This window comes from Typha angustifolia, chromosome 15 (genome assembly GCF_048772165.1).
Source record: "Typha angustifolia cultivar Huaian chromosome 15, ASM4877216v1, whole genome shotgun sequence".
NCBI lineage: Eukaryota > Viridiplantae > Streptophyta > Magnoliopsida > Poales > Typhaceae > Typha > Typha angustifolia.
Window position 1 is genome coordinate 20,501,940 of NC_133253.1, and position 25,417 is coordinate 20,527,356.

Sequence of the window (25,417 nt, forward strand, 5' to 3'; positions counted from 1 at the left end):
TAGATGTCATGCACTTCCTATTGGCAAATAATTACTTTTCAAATTAAAAGTTTTAGAGTCTTCATACTTGTGCTAGGGTGTAGACAAATCATAGTGCCACAAGTAATTGGCTTTCAAAAAATATTTTGATAAATTAGTGGATAGCTCAGAAAGGAGTGTTAGGTCAATTAAGAGGACAGTTTTTAAGGGATTAAATGTTGAATTATTCTGCTAAACAAGTATATAGGGCTAAGAGCAAGGCTAACAAGGTCATTGAAGAAGATCACTCTACGTACTATATGAGATTGAGAGATAATTGTAAAATGATAAGAGTAAAGAATCCATGAGTACTGCCATGTTAAAGGTTGATAAGGCTATCTTAAAAAATGTCACTATGTTTCAAAGATTGTTTGTATCATTTGCTGTACAAAATCAATGATTTTATTAATGGTTGTAGGCTCATTATAGGTCTAGATGTATGTCACTTAAATGACTCTATAGTGGCTAATTTATTCATGCAATTGGTAGAGATAAAAATAATCAAATGTTTACTATTGCAATTGCAGTCGTTGAAGAGATAGCTGAACTTGATTTTTGGAGAATCTGATTTCACTAATTGAGAGGCCCGAAGAGAAAATATGGTATTTTATTAGTGATAGACAAAATGTATAAGTTCACTATTTATTATTTTTATTTTGTGTTTAAGTTTATGATAGTTTTCTATTTGTTTTTGTTTAAGTTTATGTTGGTTTTCTATTTTTATTTTTTGTTTTAGTTTGTGTTAATTCTTTATTTAAGTTTTACTTTTCTATTTATATGTTACTGATACGTTAATGTTAGGCATAGAATTTAGAGTTAAAGATTTATGTTACTATTTATATGTTTACTTTAGAATTCATATTTCTATTATTGTTTATATGGTTAGTTTATATTAGATTTTGTATGTATGTTAGTTTTTACACGTATATAGTTACCGTATATGTTTACTATATATGTTATTTCTGTTATTGTTAATGAATTAACTGATTATATATTTATATTATAGGGCTTGGTCCAAGTATTTGAGAACCTTATGCCTATGTGGAGCATAGATATTGCATATATAATATGTATGTACACTTTAGTAAAAAATTTAAAGGGAAGGAATATAGGTATTTGATGTGAGGAGCTGCATCAGTTTATACAGTTTAAGAGTTTGAATATCAAATAGAGTTGTTGGAAAATAAAAACAATGATCTATGGGATTGGCTAATGGAATATGACTCATGCTGTTCGGTAAAGAGCATGTTTAGCATAAGAGTGAGGTATTCAAGAATTGTGAATAATTATAATAAATCATTCAATATTTATATTAAGGATGCTAGGAATAAATCAATTGTCACAATGATGGAGATGATAAGAAGATAACTAATGTCAAGATTCCAACAACTTTTTGAAGTTAGAAATTTAAGAGGAAATTGAGTGATAAAATTTAGAGAAAATTATAAGAAAAAAATAGAAGGCACTTGTAAGATATTGTCACTTGCTTTATTCAGAAAAGAAGGTATTTGAGGTCACAAATAATTTAACTCTTAAGAGTTATATTGTTGACCTATAAGAGCACATGTGCACGTGTAAAGAATGGAACTTAAGTGGTATTCATTTTTCTTATGCAGTAGCTTCTATTTTTTTTTTAATAGAAATCAATCAAAAGATTATGTTAATTTTAATTATCACAAAGACATATTTATTGGAACCTATACCCATATAATCACTCCTATTTCAAATCAGTCTGGGGGGACATTCCAATTGTGACCAAATATTACCATCAAAAATTTGAAGGCCACCTGGTAGGCCTAAAAAGTTGAAGAGAAAATGATATAATAAAAGTAGCAAACCTAAAAAATCTAAGTACTATTTAGAAAATACCACACTATAATTAAGTTTAGAAAATACAAGTAAGTTGGGCATTATGCAAGGACATAAGACTAACTAGTGAAGTAGCATCTTCATCAGCAGCAACATCAGTTCTAGTAGCTATCTCATCTTCATTAGTAGTAGTAGTTTCAGCACCATCTTCATCCTCACTTCTAGCAGCAACAGTAATACAATACCAATAGTAATATCTGGAAAGAAAATTACTGAACAAGGCAATATGTACCAAGCACAAGTACTTGTTTACATTAGCAATTTACTATTTACTTATAGAAAATAACTTAAATTTTGTATATATTTGTAGCATTTAAGAAGGAGCTTAAGATTTGGGAGTACAATATTTTCTACCCCAAGAATAGCTAACGAAGGACAAATACTTGTTTAATTTTAGCAAAATTTATTTGATATACTGAATTTTACGTCATATGTACTTGATACAATTTAATTGACATTGAACACTCATAACAGTAATACTAGAAAAGAGTCTGCTTGTGGTACGTGCTAATCTTGGAGTGAAAATATTATTTAAGTTTGCATTAGTGATGTTGGATATATTTTGGATGATATACTTGATATATATTTTAGATACTATTAATGTATTTTGGATGATGCATAATATCATTTAGATATACTTTGGGTGGTTGATTATATATTTCGAATGTACCATTGTATGTACTTTATTAGTACTTCAAATGTATGACATATATTTTAGATGTACGACAGATTGGCCATTAGTAGTTATTGTATGACAAGTTTGGATTGAATATAATTCTAGGGTCTTGTTTGTTGCCAATAATTTGAATAGTTTGGTTTGGATTGAATGTAATTGTTTGGCCTTGTTTATTACCAATAATTTAATAATTTTTGTCATTTTTAAATAATATAACCTAATGGCTTGTATAGAAATGAGATTTGCATATTGCATACCAACATCATATTACACATTTGATACATATACAATACCGACATCATAATCTAGTATTAACATTATATTACACATTTGATACATTTTAAGACAAATTTTTTTTTTACAAATTGCATGTCCAAAAACTAAAAGAACTATAAACAAGAAAATGATAGATATCCTTATTTTCTTTTTCTGACAGTGAGCAATCTTTAAAGATAATTTGTGTTTATCTTCATCGAGTCTCCTCAACTAATTATATGATTCATTGTTCTCCATTTGTATCTTTTCTACCTTCATTAGTATGTCTCCTTCTCTCTTTTGTAGCTCAGCATTCTTATTTAATAAAATCTTTACATTTTTTTTTCTCTTGAGCAAATAGGGGGATCAATCCAACAAAAAAAATTCACAATATGATCTCTGCACATATTTAAAATTTAGATGAAAACTTAACCTAAGAATCAAACTATAAAACTAAAATTTAACCTTGAAACGAACACATCAAAGGAGCTCCTGTCAAGTTCTTTGTGAAACTTGGTCAAAGTTCAGCTATCATTCCACAATGGCATACCACCTCAGTTAAAGGGTATGATCTTCTTTGATTATCAATGCTATCGGTTGGAGAGCTTGAAGATATAATAAAGGTGGGAGATGATACCGACAGGGAGAGAAGCTTGATGGTGAAGGGGGTGGAGGTGAGAGGGCGGAGCTTGAAGAATTAAAAAAAAAAAAAACTTTTTAGTGGAGGTAAGAGGTGGGGGTTGGAAAGATCGGAGAAAGGATAGGATGCAATACACTTTGGAGGAAAAATGGTGGAAATCATTAAAAAAGGAGAGTTTTAATTGGCTATCGGAGAGTATTTTGGTCATTACGAAAATCTATTTTAAGGTGTCACATGTATATAAGAATATTTAATTGTCACATAACCAACGCATGGTAATTTATGGACGGGAATAAATAACGGCAAGGATCAAATGAGATATTTCTGATAGTTCAAAAAATCATAGTGTACCAAAAGAATGTTTAGAATGTCATCGTGAAAATAGGTGAAAAAAAAATTATCCACTACAAAAACTCGTAATTGTAGGTGAACGCTCCTCAGAATCTCTGCTTTTTGCTTTAATACCTTTTACATTACATTTTTATAACCAATGACTAAAATTATAGTCTTAAATGCAAGTGTATCAAGCGTAGATAAGAGTATAAAAATGTGCAGTAAAAAAATAAATGGATTTAAATGTAAACAAAGGTCTTACAGGGGTATACATGTAACGAACCCTTTGATCAAGTAAAAGGGTACACTAAACCTTATTTGGAGAAATAAGAAAGGAGAGAAAGTTAAAATTTGCTGCCATTCAATCAGTGAGCTCGTCCTGCCCGGCCGACATACACGAGATCAAACCTGACGGAATCCCAAGGGAATGAGAAGTCTTGCAGATTATATTTTGACAAGTATAATATAACCCTTCATGAGTATGGGCACATTGGATAAAAGCTTATAAACAAGCTTGTCAGGTACCACTTTACTAGCATACATAACCTCTACTAGAACAACCTCAATGTCCAACAACCTATCAAATTGAGTGACAAATGGTGGTGCAGCATGTGGTATTATCTTCCTATTCTTGCATTCAACGATTGCTCTCCAGCATCAAGGTAACTACACCATGGATCAAAGTGATAAGGAATGGGAGAAAATGCATTACACATCATCAGCAAATTGCAGCAAATGATACATTTGGCCCACTGATTCATATGCACAAATAAGAATTTCACTAGGGTACAAAGATGTGCTTATACAAGACAACACAGACTCTAAATAATATCTCAAATTCCATGGTGATTGTCACCTTGGACCTGATATGTCAACCGCTTGAAGATTTTCGGTTGAGTCAACAATCCATTCAGAGTTGGGACGAGGAGCCATCTCCACCTCCTGCCGCACCTCCACTTTTTGCCATTCCTCCCATCTCTCAGCAAGGCCGTCACCTTCAAGCATTCTCACAACCTCTGACATTTTGGGCCGATCCATTGGGGATCCCTGTGTACATAGAAGAGCAACCTGGATGAGTGACTCCACCTCCGCCTCCTTATAGTTGTTTTGTAGATCTGGATCAACAAGCATTTCCAATCTTTTCTCCTTTAGTAGTCCTTTTACCTGAGACATATAGATAAATACAATTTAATCAAAATAATTGGAAACAACCTCTTTTGATACTTCTTAGCAGCTCGCAACACATAATGTCCACGTCAAAGGCCTTGGGATGTAAGATATTAGTCGGTTGAATTTCTGCTGCAAAGCTGTTTAGTTACTGATATTAATTGGTTCGCTATAGGAACTCTGCAAATGGACAAGATATTATAATGATTTGACAAGAGACTGAGAAGTATCTCTAGATAGGGTGCCTATAGTATCTGAGCTGTCAACAAAAGGAATAACAGAAAAAGGAAAAAGGACAACACGGTAATGTGATACAGTGTAAACAACGCTAAGCAAAAAATAAGACTTTCTTTGGTTTGAGGCTAAGCTCCGAACTTAATTAGTTAGTCTCATTTCTTAGTCTTAATTTTTTTAAGAGTAAACTTGATTAGATTAAAAAAAAATATTTGGTTACTGAACTAATCTAGAGGTCCTGAACCAGTTTAGAGATCCTGAACTAGTACAAAAAAGCAAACAAGGCCTAAGTGACAGGTTTTTAAGTCTTCTAATACTAAATTACACTAGGCAGTAGAGTGGTTTAACAAGAACCTTAGATTTTCTGAAGTTATTACGTGTCTGTCAACAACAAAGTATTTTCAGCCAAGATTGCCCAGAAGTTGTGATGGATGTTTCTTGTTGGGTATAGGTTCATGCGCACATATTGCAATTAAAAGCTATAGTACGACCAAAAGAATAGAGCTTACCCAATCTAGTAACATGACATCATCGTCATTTGCAAGCCGAGCAAGATCAAATGCCCTTTGTCCAGTAATAAGCTCCAAAAGCATGATGCCATACCCAAAAACATCAGTCTTCTCAGAGGACTTTCCTGTGGACAGGTACTCTGGAGCAATGTGCCCAATTGTCCCACGGACAGCCGTTGTTACATGGGTATCCTTGTAATCCATAAGTTTGGCTAAGCCAAAATCCCCCACAACAGCTTCAAATTCTTCATCCAATAATATATTTGCAGCTTTGACATCTCGATGAATAATCTTGGGATCACAATGGTCATGCAAATAAGATAACCCCCTCGCAGATCCCAATGCAATCCGCCTTCGTGTTGGCCAATCAAGTGGTGGTTCAGATGGAGGACGCTCTACAAAATGAAATCATATAAAGACAACTTCAAACCAATCTAAAATGTAAGAATTCAAGGCATTCTTCTGTGTTTAACTCAAATGTGATATGCCATACTATAATACTGTAGAGAAACTAACAACAATAAAAATTGGAAATCATCTTAAGCAGTAACTATGGGTAGGATATCTGTGCACAACTTGGAATGTGCATCGTACAGAAGGAACTAAGCAATTAGAGAGGTGGGGCACCTCGTAAGCATGAAGCAACACTTCCATTAGCCATATAGGGATAGACGAGCAACCGTTCAGTTGGTGTCATACAAAACCCACGAAGACGAAGTAGGTTTCTGTGTACAGCCATGCTAATCATCTCAACTTCTGTTTGAAACTGAAGCTCTCCACCAGGAGTGCGCTCTTCTTTTAGTCTTTTTACTGCTACTAATGAACCATCCGCAAGTCTCCCTTTATAGACCTTTCCAAACCCACCTCTTCCCAGAATGTTCTTATTGCTAAATCCATCAGTAGCAACCTGTAGTTCTCGCAGTGAAAATCGTTTAAGCTGGCCAAGATGAACTTCTGGATCCTCCTCAGCTGCACAAAAGATATCCAAATAAATATTAAAAATTTCCGTGATTTAGATCATGTACTACTATTGCGTCTCACATTATACAGACCAGGTACATCAAAGAAATGTTCTTGCGGTTTGCGACGACGCCACCATGCAAACCCAATAGCAGGAGCAGCAAATAGCAGAGCAGCACCTGCAGCAACTCCACCAGCAATTGCTCCAGTGCTAGAGGGGCTACTCCCTGGTAAGATAAAAGACAGCAGACACGAAATCACATAATATTTACAGCAATGTATAAGTCAGTGAACTGCTCGTAAATCACCACAATACCCAAAGCATGCTTGGCAAGCTATACATGATAAAAAAACATATAAACTTCATAAAACACAAACGGGATTGTCAGTAGTTGGCCCAAGGAAAACAAAGAGTAATCATTAGAAAGTAAAAAAGTAGACACCATTTACCCATTTGGACTAATGTAACTGACAGTAGTTAAAAAGATACATACATACATACATATATATATATATATATATATATATATATCTAAAATTGATTATGTTCTCCATAGCATAGAAATGTATAAAGAGCAAGATGATTTGCCAATTTCTAGAGCACACCATAACAGTTCCTATTGCACTTACTCTTCTGGCTAAGTACAGAATCATGAGGTTTCTTTTACTTCTTAATAAGAGGTATCACAAAAAATATTGGCAAATGTTTCTTCATTAATACAACTAAAAAATTACCCAGAATCCTCTGAGGACGAAAACATTAATTGAACCTTCACCTTGTGATTGCACTGGTGCTGGAGGACTATATGGAGGAGGAGGCGAAAAAGGCGGAGCACCCGGGCAGGGTTTTACGGTACCAGGACCACATAACTTAGGGTTGTTAGCAAAACTGCACAGAATATATATGGTAAGTACTCACATCATAAAAATTCACTGAAGATCCAAGCTAACCACCATATCTATAGACAAAGTACCTGATTGGAGTGAATAGTGAAAAAGAACCGGTAGATGGAACTTCTCCTGATAAGTCATTATTTGACAGATCCCTGCTTGCTTGTCACAAGTATTTATTAATTCAAGTTGATGAAAGCATACTTATCATTATGGAAGATGAGAACACTTACAGAACTTGGAGGGCAGTGATACTGGTTAAGGAATTAGGAATTGTTCCTGAAAGGCTGTTGTTGTTAAGCCGGCTATCCTTCCACATAAATTCCAAGACATTAATATTAGGTTAAAAACAAGACACAATAAATCTACATAATTATGAGTTATCAAAGAAAGAATTAAAGAATAAATTTAAGTATTTATAATAACATACTAACTACTCTAAAAGCTTCAGCATTTCTCTTTTTGTTGAGAAAATAGAACTTAAGAATGATTTCTTATATTTTATAGTCTAACCAGTGTTTTCAATGGTGGTTTTGGCAGCTGTCCTGCTTTTGCTAAAAGGTGCCGGAAAAGGCAGATTTTCATCCTGCCAAAGCACAGTTCAGCCCACCAACTTCGTAAGCAAGTCATATTGGATTTTCTTATCAGGTTAGATGGAGATAAGTTGATAAGTAACCGTGTTATATATATATATATATATATATTGGTTTGCTCTCTCAATCTTCTCAATCGCTCGATAAACTCTAAACCCATCTCCTCTCTTGCTCTCCTCTCTCCCTTCCATAGCCTACGATAGTGAGCGATAGTGGCCTTCTCTTGATCTCCTCTCTCCATTGCCACTTAGCCCTCTCTTGATTGTCCTCCCCAAGTGATTCTAGAGTATGGACAAAGACGGATGACTATGGACGGCTGCGGCAAGCAGCGGACAACTGTAGACAGTGGTATGATCTTTCTCCTTTCTTCCTCTCACTCTCTCAATATTGTTATGATAGAGGAATTAATTAGAGGAATTGCTAATTAGTTTGTGGAATGTAGTTTGTGAAATAATTGCTAATTAATTTGTGAATTAAGATTCCTGAAAAATGAGATTTTTTATTCTTATTTTTCATTATCTTAAACTCTCAATCATTGAATTACTCTTAATATGTTATGCTAGGCAGTTGATTGTTTCATACTCTCAATCATGTTATTTAGTGTTTGGTAGTATTAATATCTCTATATATAATATATACTATATTAGTTTTAACTATATATTATTTATCATATATGATTATTCATTTTTTTTTCTAACTATTAATAAAGCTAAACCACCTTGGCACCCGCATTTCGCATAGGTGGTGGGGGTGACACCTAGCTACCTGCGGCAACCTTTTCAGTACACTAGTTCTAAAATTTGGTTTTCTCAGCCTCATGAGTCTCAAATTCTTTCTTCATTAACTTTGGAAAGTGTTCCGTGTTCATGGACATGAGTTTCAGATTTGGAAGCATGTGCTGGGGTCAAGTTTGACAAAGGGAAAAAAGATAGGTAGCAAATCCAGTAAATGGAGAAACTAAACATATACTGTAGCTTATTAATACTCTATAAAGGCAAATAAAAAACCAATTTTGAAAACTGTTTCACCTGTGAAAACTAATCTTTGTATATGAAAAGTAAGATCCAAGGAACCAAATCACAGGATATGACATGAATATTGTGACAAACATAAAAACTACCAAAAATACAATAATCTCCTTAACAGAGAATTACTTTCAGCGCGAGATGAAGGTGAACAGAGGGATTGGGCGTAAGGGATAATAAGTACAGAATGCCTTAAATAGAACTGTGATAATGTAGCTTTCACTTATATTAACCTGAAGTGTGTGATCATTTATTTTCCTCAGTATAATGTGCAGAGCTCATTTGCAAACCTAACAAGCATCTAGATAGGTGATATAAAGAAAAACAAACCGAAGAACAATGTACAATGCCATGAGTAGCAGAATTATACGATTGACAAAATCGGAAGAGATGAGTATCCATACAGGAAACGTAGTTTCGACAGGTTTCCCAGCGTTTCAGGTATACCACCAGTGAAGTTGTTCAAGTACAGATCCAAGCTCACCAAGTTTGTCAAGTTTCCAAGTTCGATAGGTATTATCCCACTTATATTATTACTGTACAGTTCCCTGCCAGGATAAATCACTCTTCTACATTATATTAAGAAAGAAAGATCCAGTGGATAAAGGTTAATCATCTCAGAATAAATGGTTAAGATTAATAATGAAAAGAAGAAAAATAGATGCACATAACTAAGGAAAGAAATATATTCAAAACAATACTTGACCTATCGAGAATGTTATGATACTTTAAAAAGCTAGCTCTTAACATAACTATAAATATTCAATGTTCAAAGCTCAAGTTAAATTACAAGCAACAGGTACGTTACTTGGCACACTAAGAGAAAACATAAGATTGAGAAAGATAGGAAGGTAAACAAGAGCCAACCCCTTTCCATATGTGGAACCTTTCTGCATGCCATACTTTTAAGTATTGAATTAATCAAGTAGACATGTTATAGGGAGGAGTAAAACTACCCAGCAAACAACTAGCTTTCCAAGTTTACAAGTATTATCCCCCTTATGCTGCTACTGTTATGACAAAAAAAAAAAATAGCACTTCCTTAAAAATATAGTAAGAAATGCTAGCTGGACAGAGATCTATTATGTAATGCTCCACTTGGTTGCAGGTTAGGAGATTCCTAAATCTAGATTAGAGAAAAGTACTCAAGATTAGTAACCAAACATAGAATTATTTCTATATCAGCTTAGAAATACTGCAGCAGCTGGTATGAATCTTATTTCATACATAAACCTGATTACATTTTTACATTTGATTTGACTAAAATTGTTTCACATGTCAGATCAAAAATCTTCTATCCTACCACTCACCTATCTCATTTCAAAAACATAATTAAAATTAAGTGGCAACTTTTACTTTGAACACAAAAGTGTGCTAAACTAATTTTTCTCCCCATTTGGTATAAGTTTATTTCAAAGTGACTTTCTAGGCATTATGCATTGGGTGCCTACAAAGGCTGCACTGCTTATGTAGAGGTAAGTATTATGACCGTATAAACGAGGATTGTTGTTTAACATATGCATATTAAAGATATATATATAGGCATTATATACTTAAAAGCAAGGATTGCATTTGTGTAAGTCCACATTACAAAACAAAGCTCATAAAATTGGTAACACTTTAACTATATATCAAATAAAAATTTATTCCCACTACCAAGGATAGTTGCATCAATTCATATAGGACAAAGCAATTCCCACTTATTATTTCTACTTTCAGCTATACTTTATGTCACATCAAATATAGTTATTACACAATTATTCTAGTTTACAACCAAACAACCTATTTTCCTAAATCATATTAGAGTAATAATTTTAAGAGTAAGAAATAAGAATAACTAGACTATATTTTTCCTTAATCGGCAACCAAACACCACCAAAGAGATAAATTGTGATTTTAGTGATAAAAATGAATATGGTTTAACATGATTACTGCTAAAATTCATGCAAAAGATTACGTGAGCAACATCTTACTCTACACATCTAAACGTGATCATCGGGTGGGCTAGGCCCGGTTCTGGCCGAATTCTCCAAGCCAACCAGACTTAAATAATTGTTCACGGCCTGATCCACTAATCACTCGGGCCGAGCAAGGTTCGGACTGGGCTAAAATATTCTAAACCGTTACCGTCCACTAGCCCATTAGATGTTGGGCTTGGGTTTGATAATAATAATAATAATAAAATACTTGCTCTTCTTCCTCCTCCGCCATCCCATTTTTTAGGAGATTACGGCCATGGCGTTCCTCCGTCGCCTCTCTTCTTCTTCCACCTCCTCCATCCGCTTTCTCTCCGTCACTCCTAGTGGCTTCTCCTCCGCCTCCGGCGACGAAACCCTAACAACCGAGACGAGCGTCCCCTTCACCGGCAACCGGATCAATCCCCCCTCCCGCTCCGTCGACACGACCTACTTCGAGCTCCTCTCCTTCCAAACCATGTCCTCCATGCGTCGCATGGAGATCGCCGCCGACTCTCTATACAAGGCGAAGCTCATCCATGGCTTCTACCACGTCTACAACAGCCAAGAGACCGTTGAAGTCAACACGGAGGTCGTTATCACTAAATTTCTTATCTAACGCCATCATCACCGCCTACCGTGACCACTACGTCTACCTCGGTCACGGCGGCGATCTCGTATCCGTCTTCGCCGAGATCATGGGTCGCCGCAACAGGTGCTCCAGAGGAAAGGGCGGCTCACGGCAGGCAGCAGACGGCGGTCGAAGAGGAGGTGCGGCGAAATGTTTTTCCTTTTTTGGTGAGATGAGGCGGCTGCGGCTGGAGAGTGGAGAGAATGAGAGCGTAATTAAGGTTTTAGACTTTACCTTTTATATATATGGGTTGTGGGTTAACAGTTTGGCGGGTTGACCTGACTCAACCCAACCCATATACTTAAACGGGTCAAAACGGGTCACCTATATAAACCCGAACACGACCCGATTATTAAACGGGTTAGACGGGTTGACACGTTTATGACCTAAACCCGATTATACTAAACTCAAACTCGATTAAGAGTCGGGTTAAAATTTGTCACCCTTATATGAGAGTAGTAAATTGGTCTTTCGGACCGGGCCGGCAAAGGCTTATCCCATGTAGCCTATTACCATCTCAAGCTTGAGTCAGGTCGGGCGAGTTCGGGCTGGGTTTGGGTGGGTCGAACCTAATAATCATGTCTATACACATTGAGGGGTATGCATTGAAAATATTATGAAGTTGAAAAATGTCACATTATTTACATTGTGGCTAGGGGTGTAAACGAGCCAGCCTAAGCGAGCCGACTCTGGTTTAGGCTCGGCTCGTAATTACTTTCGAGCCTTATTATTCTGCTTAGGCTTAGCTCAAGTCAACTCAAGCCGAATCAGACCGAGCCCGAACCGAACTCGAGCCTAAAATGAGCCTATTATCAAGCATTATTCCAGCCGAGCCGAATCGAGCTGGACCGAGTCAAATCAAGCCCAAGCCAGTGGAGGAGGACGAGACGGCAGCTTGAGAAAGACGAGCACAGGGCAGCGGCATGAAGAAGAGCCTACTTGCCGAAAGAGAAGGCAAGTTGCAGTGGAAAATGACAAGGCGACAGGACTTGGTGAAGGAGAATGATGACGATGCAGCAGCTTGAGGAGGACGAGGCGACAGCTTGAGGAGGAATTTAGGAAGACGATCATGAGGTGGCTACTTGAGGAGTAGGACGAGGAGCCGGCTTGCTGAAAAGAAGAGGAGGCGAGTCGTGCTGGAGAAGATCAAAGCGACTGAGAGAGAGCTCCAATAGGGAGATAGGGGCTTGAGGGTTTGACCAGCTGTAAGAGAGTTGTTGAGTTGGGATGGTAAGTTCGGAACTAGGGTTTTGACTTGAGAATTAGAAATCCCTTTTATATTGAGCCTAATGAGTATAGTCTGAGCAAGCCGGCTCCAGTACAGGCTTGGCTAGAAATTATTTTCCAGTCTTCTAACCAGGCTCGGGCTCCGCTCAGCTCTAATCGAGCTGAGCCTGAGGCGCTCGTTTATTTTGAAAACCCTATGTGTGGCAGCTTATGCATGCCTTACTAATGTGTTGAACTCATCAGGTGCAAGTGGAAGTCTACACTACAAATACATAATTGACTCTAAAGTTGTAAAATCTTATCTTGCATACATTTAAACTAATGAGTCCTCCAACCAGTCTTCCTGAGAATGGAGGTAAGGTTGAGTACATTTTGCTTTTCATAAACTGTGCATTAGTAGGAGCTCATGCATTAGAATTGCCATTTTATCTATTCAACTCCAATTTAAGATGTTAACGTACAACCACAACAGATAAGCTATAAATGTAAACAAAAGTGCAATCTCAGATATACAAAAAAGGTCAAAAATCTCATCAGTACAGAAATAAATGGTGATGAAGTGGCCACTAATTATGTATGAAAGTTATATAGTTCCTAATGATCTATACAATGAGTCTAAAACTCCATACAATTTCAATGAAAATAAAGATTACGATCTTCCAAGCGTGTTATTATATGACATAAGTGAATGAAAGTTTATGCACAAGAATTAAAGGGGAATAAAACAGACAATTTGAACTCCATGGTACGTGGTTAAAGAATGGGCAACATATAAATGTAGATTTGTTTTTTTTTTTTTTGGTCTCGAATGAGTTATCAGCTAAAACAAGTTAGATATACAAGATATGGCATATACACTTCGATATTAATTCTCAGTCCAATATGATTTTGTAAAATTTGAGATGATTTGTAATTGACTAACTGTAGTCTCCAATTTTTTGGTCAAATGTCTAGAATAAAAGTATGCTAGTATTATGAAATTTTAGTTTACGTAGAAGGGTTCAGGAGTACGTAGGCTATGCCAAATAAAACATGTTTAATTGCTCAATTTCTAAAGCTAAATAATATCAGAATGCAAATACACACATTAAATAATATTAACAAAATGAAAGGATCTATTAACCATAAAGAGCACATATGTTTCACAAAACTTAAACTATTGAACATGTAAGCATAGGAGAACTTCTAATACCAATATATATATTTGATTTAGTATTGCCAAGTCATGTCATGTAAATGAGAAAACACATTCTTATAATGCACATATGTCTCATAGAGGGGAAAACATTAATGCACATATAAACCATCTAGTTATTCATCAAGTTTAGGAAGTTTAACCTTCACAGTTCCTCTGTACTTTCTCGCTCCCAAAGTGGAGAAGAAATGATCTCTAATTTGGGAAGGTGAAAATATATTACACCTAGTAAAAATAGCTACTGCAATTACTACAGCATGTAATGCAAGAAGTAACAAGTGTACTCCAGATCTCTGCCAAGCATTAGAAGGAATATTACACCTCCAGCTATAACTTGAAATGTGTTAGCTCTAAAGATTTCACAGGGTTTTGAACTCTGATTTTCATTTACAAAAGGAAGTAAGCTCTACATGTAACAGTATCATTATGCTTTGCAGGAAGAATATGGTGATGGAGGTTTAGCAGCAATTTTAGGTCTTCCAGAATTATTTACAGCAGTTGTTACTTGTTTGCACATCTCCTGGGATTATTCAATTCATAGATGGAAGAAAGACAAGGTAGTACCATCAAAGCTCAAGGAATTGCTCTTGGATTAAGATCTGACAAGACCTCAGAAAGACAATTATTTGTGGTGTACAAAGACAATGCTCAGTTGCCTTATCAATCGCAAACATAAACAATGTCCTTTCTACATGTGAAGTACAGAATAATCTCGCATTCTGACCGTTGGTGATTAGGACAATATTTTCTACTCTCTTCTCTAGTACCAATATTTAATAAAAACTACATATGTGTGAGTGTGTGCTCAAAACAAGGAAAATCACTGTCAAGTCTCTCTTTACAAACTAGGATATAGGAACTTCTTGTATTCATAATGAATACAAGAAGAAATTCAAGGGGGAAAGAGGTATAAGTTCCACAACCTGCAAAACACATAACAGTTCCCCTGAAATGGAAGTTTTCAGCACTTACAAATATTGCAGATTTTTTAGCTGACCAAGTTGTGAAACCAATGTACCAGATAATGCTGCATTTCCAAGATCGCTGAAAGAAAAGAAGCAATCATAGTGACAGCAAGCAATGTCATGAATTGTTCCTAATGAATGTGACACACTTACACAAAGAGCAAGATGGTCAACTTACACTCTGATAACACTATTATCACTGTTACATGTAACGTGGAACCATGTGCATGGATTAACCAGAGTTGGGTCCCAACTTTGCAGCACATTATTAGGATCATTTAAGTTGGTCCGCAAGTTATGTAAAGCATCACCTATTGAAGGAAGAATGGCATAAGAATCAGGATTCTAAATAAAAATTGAGGGAATACGCGGATAAAAGTTGAGAAAAAAATCAGGTGGTGAAATAAATTGAAATTTCTGTCAAATTATCAGTAATACAAACATAAAAGCTCAAAAATGATGAAGCATGATGAGAATACACCAGAAAAGTACAAATTTAATCATAACCAACCATGTTCTAACATATTGAGTTCATGGTCATGGAAATCCTCTCAAAAGTCTCCAAAGTACTAACCATCATGCATGTCAATTTATTGTTGTCCTTATCTCATGGTTACTGCAGGAAGTGCTCGATGAGGTACTGTTGTAATATTTAAACTGTCATCTCAGAGTACTTAATTTGCTTCACCATCATAAAATATTGCATGAAAAAGAGCAGCCTAACACATCTGCTTATTATATACTATCACAAGAAGATACACGAAGAGCATATAAATCAAAGGAACAAAAAATTGAAAAAAGGATAAATTATAAAGTAGAAACTGCAGTCAAAGAAAAGCCTAAATTGAGTTTCTTGCTTGTAGGCCGCCAACAAAATCCATCCAAAAGGTTATACCATAAGTCAGATGATAAAAAGTAACAGGGTAGATAAGGTTTCAAATAAGATAACTACTAACAAAAGTAATTACCTCAATCCAATTATCCCTAATTTTGTTTTGCCTAGTAAATTTATTCCGAATTTGGTGTTAGATCACAAAACAGAATATTCTAGAATCCCAAGTTATTGAGCTGATTAGACTTCTCTCCATTAGAAATTGAAATCTTTTGGGTTCTGATATCAAATAATTCGTTCTTTCTCAGTTTCACTACATGAGAAAGTTTAACTGAGCCAAGAATGTACTACAGGAGAAGGCAAAAAGCATATCAGTATTACTAGAAGAATCACAGATAACTTCTTTTACCTCACAAAAGTCAGTTGTTACCGATCACCTTAGCTATAATCCTGAGACAAAATATGCAATATCGATGTACAGAAATGATGAAGAAACAAAAAGAAGCAACCACATAAATGAACAGACGGGCTTCAAATTAAAGGTATATAATCGAGTATTATATCATCATTGAATCGAAGGGTATTCGCTCGCCGTTTTGAATTTGATATCAATATGGAACTCGATTGGCACATCAGATTTTGGCAGAATAAGCACTATAATTAAGGCAAACATGGGTGTTGTCAACTTCTACATACAATAGGCGATCTTCAACTGTCTATTTCTTGTGCTTCAGAAAGCTTACTGTAAAACACACATACAAGGGTACATGAAGAACAGCATAAGTCCTTTACCTAATGGAGACATATATTTACAAACATTATGAAATATAATTCATGTTAACCGAGCTTCTTCTTCAAGATCCAGCCCCTCTACCAAGTTGTATCCAGGTCTAGCAGCATGACTTCAACTTTTGTTTTGATACGCATAGGAGTTTTAAGTTACAAGGGCCAAACAGCTCAATTGAAAAACAAACTGGTCAATCAATAGTATCGACCGTCAATTAAGGAAAGAAGCTATCGACTGCCCAAATCATTTGCTAATATTAATTAAGTGATAACGAAACCCAAGAAGACATCGACAACTCTCTCAAACCCACATCTTCTCCATCAGCATAGGAACTTGCCAATCAACTGAATTGAAGCTTATTACACGAGAGTCCATCGATCTCATCCCCTCCTCACAGTGCTCACACCAAATAGATTCCATCAAGAAAATCCGAGGCAGCAAAAGATTTCAATCGGAACCAAAATCCAAAACAAACAAACAAAAAATCGCGTACCTTCCATGTTTGCAAGAACCCTAGAAAAAGGGTGGAATAGCAGTATTAATGAAAGGAACCACGAGGTCATTGCCGCCGCCGCCATTGTCTCCAAAAAGAACGCTCACCCCTCTACTCCACCAGATCCAACCCCATGCTCCGCCGCATGAACCCTAGGAGCTCTTCAAACCCTCGAAAGAACTCCGAATCCACCCCCACCTTCCCCCAAGAAAACTACCAATCCGACCGAAATCCGAGACCGAGCACCTTAGGGTCGGAAAGATCGGAGATTCGAAAGCGATCCGGGGAGATTCGAGAAGCCTTTATCCCCTTCCTTTTCCCATCTCTCTCTCTCTCTCTCTCTCTCTCTCTCTCTCTCTCTCTCTCTCTTACCTTCCCTTGTTCCTCTCTCTCTCTCTCTCTCTCTCCCCCCTTTTTTTTCCTTCTTCAGAACTAATAAATACGAATTCTTTTCTTATCTCCTCCTTTCCTTTGGGGAAAAATCTGAAGGCATCTTTTTGTATGTTGGCTTTCTGGTCAGAGCTCAAGTGAGTGCTTTGCCGCGTTAGGCGTGCAAATAGAATTAGTAGTAGACTAATAGGAGTAGTGTGTTGCAGCTGCCCGCTGCCCGAAGCCGGTCAAAAGAGAACCCCGTTGCGATCGAACAGCGAACACGTCAAAGTTCTACGGAGCCTCGCGTGGGATCCACAATTTTTGAACGGCGTATGAGGTACAGACGCGCCATGCGCTGTTCCGGACGCAGATAAGTGCGCTTCGAACTAACCGTGATCCACACGACGGACTGCGGGAGACAGACCGAGCCACCATGGTCAAGATCGCGTGTGCGGGCCCACTATGCCACGTTGGATTCAGTCAAAACTAATAAATTTCTTTTTCCAACACGTATTCAATATCCAACTGATGACAGTGACGATCAGAAAGGGAAATGCTTGTGATAGCAGAGAAGGCTATGTATAATATATTGATGCAAGCCGCGTGTAACGGGCCATTCTTATGACCACAGTAAATTAATATCTTTCTGTCTTTGTTTTAATTTTGACACAGAAAATCTTATGCATCGCCGTAGAGCTCGAATCCTACTCTTTATATTATCTAATTATGGCGTTAGTAGCTGAAACAATACCTTAAGCAATAACATAAGTGGATGCCTAATGCAGAAGAATATGATGAAGCTAATTAGGAATAAATCAAGTTTCTAAGATTTAAGATCACGAGTTAATTGATGCAGACGCTTATACTAAATCAAACTTTACGGAGGAAAATGATCCGCCGATCCCAGCAAGTCCAGTCTGAAAGCTGGATTGTTATTGGCACTGCCAGTCGTATTGTAAGAATCTGATTCACCCTGTCAATTTAGTTGACTTGACCCTTTGTCTAAATTTAACAAGAGATAACGAAAAAAAAAAAAAAGATACCCAGGATTACTACCACTCCACGGTACACGAAAAGTCAGCAAGACAAATCTCGTTAATAAATGGGTAACGAAAATGAAAGACAAACACAAGTATGGCCACAGGGCTTGCAGTGCTAGTGCCGAGATTAGTCACCGATATAGTACGTAATTAGTGACTACCAACTAATTAAACATCATTAAACTACACGAGGGAATAAGATCTTAATTAGTGCATGGTACTAACTCTAAACAATATTACTAACAACAATTGTTCACGAAATAAAAGAGTGATGTCATGCACAGAGATATGAGCTCGAAACTGGGCCATCTCAACCATGAAGTGATTTAATTGGCCGAGTCTAATTTGGCTCAAAGATATTGAAAGGCAATTATTGAACAGCTCACGACCAGTCGAGTACTCGAGTCCAGTCCAATCAAGCTTGGCCCAGCTGCAGTACAACAGGACAAGACAAGCTCGGAGAAGCAGATCCAGGTGTGGGGTATAAGTGCTAATATTCTCACGTATTAGTCTTGCTATTTATATAAGAGGAAAGGGACTTCCGACGACAAGATCCCTCATTCGTGCACGAGTCGTTTGGCCGAAACGTGGCAACCTCTATCACCGTCTATCATGTGATAATTGCCCACGGAAGTACACGATCAAATCTATTTATTGTAAATTTTATTTTTGCATGTATATATATAATATATATATATACATTTAAAATTTTTTTATTTACTTATATGGTCCTCTGAAATTAATATTTATATGTATACTTCTCAAACCATACAAATATTATATATTTTAAAACTCTTATTTGTTACATGAATATTTCTTCAAGTTAATTAATTGTTAACATTTTAAAATAATAAAAATAACCTAATTCTGGTTTTCACACATCACTCGTTAAAGAATCTTTTGTCAACTGTTTTGTTAAATTATTAAGATTAAGATTTATTTTGACAAAAAAATGTGTTAATATAAATTGGAGAGGTATACAAGTAAATCGGTATAATAATAATAATAAAATACTCCTTATTTTATCGCCTATATTTCACTATTTTAGCGTCATCGTCCACGTGATGTGGGGTTCCGATCTAGTGCCCCTCTCATAATTAATGCTTTCTCGATGACTCTCTTGACCGTCATACGTGTCCGCCAGGGACTGAATACGTTCTCTTCCAAGAAGATATTTTGTTCATCTGTTGACAGAAACAGTGAACCCGGCTACCTTGAGCTCTACACGTCGTACACGGATCAGTGATCCTACGGAGAGGAGCAGATCAATCTCGAGAGCACAATATTTTTACTTGGATATTTCTAGAAGCTAGGTTCGAACTCACTAAAAACGCCAACCAAAGCTTATCAATTCATAAAGATGAAGTTTTAAAAGCCTTTTCAAAAGATGCTTAAGAAAGGACCTATTTTACTTTTGGTGCAACTTATTCAACATCCATTTGCTCCATCATAAACAAAGTAATTCTTAAACGCCTCCATATGCATTCGATCAAGGGCCACCGAAATCTGAACCTTTCCTTCTTCCCTCGCACCGACCAAAACCACCTCACCGTCGCGATTCATCGAAACCAACTCCACCCGGCTCGGTTTGCCCCATCCGAAGTCCGACAGCTCGTACACTTTAAACCGCGGTGAAGCTGCCACGTTCACCACCCTCCCAGAAGGCAACCCAGCATATTTCTCCATCCAATCCTCGGATCCAGCCAACGTGACCTCTAAATATTCTCGGATTGCCTCCTGGATCGCCGAGCAGGCCACGGATAGTCCGTCCTCGCCTAAAAGATCCGCTACAATGGCCCTAGCAAAGCAACCTTTTACGCAATTACCGAAATACCTATCGTCGACCGGTGGGTCGAACCGGGCCCGGCAGTCGGCGAGGAAGGTGAGGTAGACGTCGTCGGTAGGTTTGAAGGATTTGGACCGGACGAACGCGATCCAGATCTTGGCGGAGATGGCGACGAAGGTGGAAGGAGGAGGGTTGTTGTGGAGTAGTATTCGTTGCTTTAGAGAGTGGATGGCTTCGAAGCCGACGACGAAGGTTCGACGAGATAGTTGGAAGCGGTCTTCAGCGGAGACTCCCGGATGCGTGGCGATCTGTTTATAGAGCATAAGATCACTTCACTAGATTGTTAGCAGAAAATTAGTGCATATTAATACTCAATATCATGGAATATCTTGAACCGTCTAAGAGGATGCAAGGCAAATTAAACCGGCGAGTGATCCTTGCAAATGAAATCCAACGGACATATCGTCCACGATGCGGGTCGAGATTTTGCTTCGTGTGACGTATTTGCGACCTCACTAAGTACAAATACAAACGAGGTGAGCCGATCATGGTGGATAGCTACAGGCCAACCACTCCACGTATTTCACTCTATCTATGCAACACTATTCGCCTGATAAATATGTCCTAACAGTATGAGTTAGCTAATCTAATCAACTGCATCATTGAGCCATCTCATCAAATCAAATCAAATTATTAAATAATTTTCTCTGTAATAATTATTTTTTTATATTCGAAGGTACCTATTAGAGTTTGTTGGTGATAGATCAAACTCTTTCAAAAGGAAAAGAAAAGGACTTTTGCATAATTGTTAAAAAAAATATAATTATGATTATATATTTTTTAAAGTATTAGGATTGCTATTAAATTTTTTTGACCCTTATAAATTGTTACAATTAATTTTTAACAGAATATTTTCTAACATATTGTTAAAATTAGCAAACATATATAAATAACTAAAATATCTTATCTTTTAAAATTTAGAATAGAAATTATTTATCAATATTTATACTTTGACATAAAAGAAACTATTTTTCGTTATACTATAGTATTGATTATTACTTTTAAATCATTTTAAATTATCTATGCAAGGGCAAATTAGTTTCTTTTTTTTTTAATATAATTGTGTTTTTATCATGATTGATGGAATAACATTTTTGAAATAAAACAATAATTTCGGTGTCAATTATGATATTCTAAATTCTTAGTGTCAATTATATAAAAATTCCAACAGATAGATAAACTGTTATCATATTTCTACACAATTACCATTTACCACTGAGAACTTCTCAAATGTTATAATAATCACTATATTTTTAAATTAATATAATGATTAATGGTATTATTGTGCTTTTTATTAAAAAAAAGCCAAAATATTATCTAAAATGTTCCTCGAGTAATATAAACCTCTAAATTTTATATATAAGAGAATATGAACTTTTATATTGTTATTTGTTAAAAATAGGGCTGCGAAACGAAAATATCTCATGCTTATATCACGTAACATGTGTACCTGTATATATGAGTATGCTTGTAAGGAAGTAGTTCGGAGTCCAGAGATACGCTTAAATTTTCTCTACATGCATGCGAACTTACCAGCGGTAAAGCCGAGCCGAAAGTACGCAATAACCGCCGCACGATCTCCTCCTCCCTCGGGTGTCTGACGACCGCCCTGTCAAACGTCGCTTCAAAAGGTGGCCCGCCGCGGCAGCACGCCGTCCATGCCTCAAGGAACCTCCACAAAGCCTTGCCGTCAGCTACCATGTGATGGACGGAGAATCCGAGGGCCACCCCGCAGCTGGCAAACCTAGTCACCTGCACGGACAACACCGGCGCCGGCAGCTTCCCCACGTCCAGACACGGCACGAGCTTCAAGTACGCCTCCACGTCCGGCTCCTCGTCGCGGGCGAGCCTGTGGATGTCGCCGTCGGCCTCTGCCTCGAGGAAGGCGACGCCGTCGCCGACGGCTGCGGCGGAGGAGTCGATGATGACGTCACCGCTGGCAGGGAGGTAGGTGATCTTACCGGCGAGGGGGGAGAAGTGGAGTAGCGTGGAGGAGAGGGAAGATTTGAGGGATTGGAGGAGGGAGGGAAAGGAGGGGAGTAGGGAGGTGTCGTCGTAGAACACGAGCCGTTGGATCGGGGGGAGTGGGAGCCAAGGGACGTCGAAGATTGAGAGCGCGATGCGGTCGTTTGGTGGGGTGGGCGATTCGGGGAGGGAGACGTGAGCAACGTTAAGAATTCTCACCTGGATCGACATTGCATACAATACTATAAGACCAAAAAAAGGAAAAAAGAAAAGAAAGAAGAGAAGATGTAAATAGGCAAAGAAGAGGGCGGAAGAAGCAACGTTGGATGTGTGAGAGCTTGTCTGTTTATAAAAATGTAGACATATATGAAATACGGCAACCGGTAATATCTAGCGTCAGAAAGCAAGAAAGTCATTTCAACGTAAAGCAGTGCACTTTGACACGGCACCACTCTTCCATCGTTCAGTAGCAAGTGGAGGAGCTTGGACGACATTATTGAATCAGGACCAAGTCTCTCTGATCAATGTCCTTTTATTTTATTCTTTTGTTACCAAGACACCGAGGTTGGTAGCCACTGTACGATGTCTGCGTCCGCTCAAATTTCGTGGTAATTGTGACGTGATTAGTACTTTCTTTTTTCTTTTCTAAAATACATTTGACAAATTGTTACACTTATTCAATTTAATTATTTATCGCTATTTATTATTTAATTTTAGTTTAAAATTAATCTTAAATTAATAAGAAATATATGTAAGTAATTAAAAAACAATTGAGTTGATAGAAATTTAATTAAATGTTTATATATATATATATATAGTATATATATCTTTGTTTAATAATTTATTAAGATAATATATTTATCATAAAATAACGTGAAAGATATATTCTTTCTTTTCATAGCCAACTAAATAGCCGTACGTGTTCAAGAAATGTGGCGGTTACTTTCGACACCGATCTCAATTCTACAATCCTTTGGACCGGTTACTTTCTACATGACTTTCCATCAAAATCTAGAATGCTCAATGATCTTCAGTAGTATATTTCAGTGAACTGTGATGTAAAACAATGACTCTTAATTTGGTCTTTCGTAACATGACATCATCTTAGTCGTAGTAGCAGATAGAAACCACGACGATGACTGTTCGACTGCATCCAATAAAATTTGATCATCCTCTGGTGAGAGAGGAGGGCAAAGCCCATGGCTGGGAGCTTGAAATCGCTAGGTTTCTATGCAAATTAAATGGGCTGAACATGAGTGGGCTTCATGTCTACAAACATTTAGTGGGTATATTATAATTTAGGGAAGTCTTTCAAAAAATACTATGTATTTTTATTATCATTTATGTTTTATTATATAGATATTTGTCATTAGACTCTTACATTTTACTTTAAAATGTATTAAGAGAATCTTATACTCTTAAATATGTTTTTAGTTTAACACACAGATAAATCTGAATACTAAAATGTTTAAGTCAAACGAGGAGTATTTTAATTTTTTTTAAGGTACCGGAGTATACATATTATTAAAGTAAAACTAACTCGTGATGTTTTAAGATATTAAAAGTAAAATATAGAGCTAAACGATTAATATTTATATAGTGAGTTATAAATAGTAATAAAAACAAAAAATAAGGTTTTTTATTTTAAATATTTTATATTTTAACACAAGCTTTGTTGCCGTCTCTCCTCTCACCTCCTGCTCTTATAGCTCAAATTTTGAAAGAAAAAAAGAATGAAGACACTTTTGTTCTCTTGATGCATGCCTACGTTATTCTTAATAACTCTATTGGGATGTCCAAACTCTTCATTCATCAGAGACAGCGTACGCTGTTAGATCTTCTTTATTTAGCATTAGAGGGGCAGTCTCAAAGGGACATGCCTACTTAATTAGCTAAATATATACACCCCCATAAATAAAATGCCATGGCCAAGACCTATTTAAGCAAATGCCTTCCTAATTGTAAGGCCAGTGGGGTGCAATGCCCACAGAATTGTGACTAAAACTTTTACCCAGAGAATTTGCAAGTACAGTTTTCATTATTTGAAAGACCTTCTTTAATACTTTTGGAACCAACTCCTGAAACAATTGTCTTTCCACAGCTTCACACCCATAGAGAGAGGGAAGGTTGCTCCCCACTTATAGAAAGATGCCCTAAATTCTAGTAGGAGTTGGTGGTCCCTCATATTAATACACAAACAGCCATGAGGTCTAAGACAGGAGAGACATACACAAGCTTGCTGGACTTTGGGATCTCATTTACTAGATATATAAAAGTTTTAGTTTACTATGATAAATAGCCCATAGGAGTATGGGGGACATGAGTCCTTTCGAGTTTGGATCATGCATCTAGTGGTATGTTGGCTGGACATGCCAGGTAGTTTCACCAGAAAGGTGTCCATAGTTTGTAAGTTGTAACACATAAAGTTGATAAAGATTCACCTCCGAGTTCCTTGACTAAATTATACATTAGCTATCTCCGTTATATTGATTGAATAAATGAGCTTACGCCCCCAAATTTTTGTTATAAAATTGACTAAATTGGTCCCAAGCAAAATGCTATTAATGCTATCTGAAGGGAAGCCAATATTTTCATGCTTATTGATATCCATGGTATAGTAAAACAAAAATGCAATAATACCCAATTAACATTATAGTGTGCATGATGTAAGTTTTTGTAACATGAGAGATTGAGAGAGAAATTAAGGAGAGGGAGAGAGAGAGAGAGAGGGGTGTGTGGCAAGTACCAATGCGTCATTGGTAAGCAGTGATTTGCGGGAAATGGCCATCATGGTCTTATCATGTCGAGGAAAACAAGGAGAAAAGAGACCCATAACCAACCATTAGAGGAGCAAATTCGACCATTACCTCCATTTATTAATCCTATAGTGGCCTCTGCAACTCACCTGCCCAACTCACCCTCAATACTTTCCAACACAT

At 36.8% G+C, this 25,417-nt stretch overlaps 2 protein-coding genes across 2 annotated transcripts; both read right to left on the reverse strand.

Annotated features, from left to right (window-relative positions):
* Positions 1 to 4,376: 4,376 nt before the first annotated feature.
* Positions 4,377 to 17,770, reverse strand: LOC140777676 (LRR receptor kinase BAK1). The gene is made up of 11 exons (XM_073121956.1): positions 17,256 to 17,770; positions 15,322 to 15,454; positions 15,151 to 15,222; positions 9,575 to 9,718; positions 7,786 to 7,857; positions 7,636 to 7,707; positions 7,438 to 7,550; positions 6,754 to 6,888; positions 6,329 to 6,670; positions 5,702 to 6,096; positions 4,377 to 4,955 (listed from the first exon to the last, which is right to left on the reverse strand). The coding sequence occupies exons 1-11, from the start codon at positions 17,338 to 17,340 to the stop codon at positions 4,644 to 4,646; spliced, it is 1,875 nt and encodes a 624-aa protein (XP_072978057.1). The 5' UTR covers positions 17,341 to 17,770; the 3' UTR covers positions 4,377 to 4,643.
* Positions 17,771 to 20,000: 2,230 nt separating this feature from the next.
* Positions 20,001 to 22,849, reverse strand: LOC140779927 (anthocyanin 5-aromatic acyltransferase-like). Its single transcript, XM_073125272.1, has 2 exons — positions 22,047 to 22,849; positions 20,001 to 20,761 (listed from the first exon to the last, which is right to left on the reverse strand). The coding sequence occupies exons 1-2, from the start codon at positions 22,707 to 22,709 to the stop codon at positions 20,096 to 20,098; spliced, it is 1,329 nt and encodes a 442-aa protein (XP_072981373.1). The 5' UTR covers positions 22,710 to 22,849; the 3' UTR covers positions 20,001 to 20,095.
* Positions 22,850 to 25,417: the final 2,568 nt, after the last annotated feature.

What these genes read in the sequence shown, in the direction of transcription:
- LOC140777676 (XM_073121956.1), bottom strand. Translation starts at nt 17,340, where the DNA reads ATGGCGGCGGCGGCAATGACCTCGTGGTTCCTTTCATTAATACTGCTA. An exon ending in CTGTCGAAACTACGTTTCCT is followed by an intron (nt 7,858 to 9,574) that starts GTATGGATACTC and finishes GTGGAAGGATAG; the next exon opens with CCGGCTTAACAACAACAGCC. An exon ending in ACATTTCTTTGATGTACCTG is followed by an intron (nt 6,671 to 6,753) that starts GTCTGTATAATG and finishes TCTTTTGTGCAG; the next exon opens with CTGAGGAGGATCCAGAAGTT.
- LOC140779927 (XM_073125272.1), bottom strand. Translation starts at nt 22,709, where the DNA reads ATGTCGATCCAGGTGAGAATTCTTAACGTTGCTCACGTCTCCCTCCCC. An exon ending in TCGGCTCGGCTTTACCGCTG is followed by an intron (nt 20,762 to 22,046) that starts GTAAGTTCGCAT and finishes CTCTATAAACAG; the next exon opens with ATCGCCACGCATCCGGGAGT.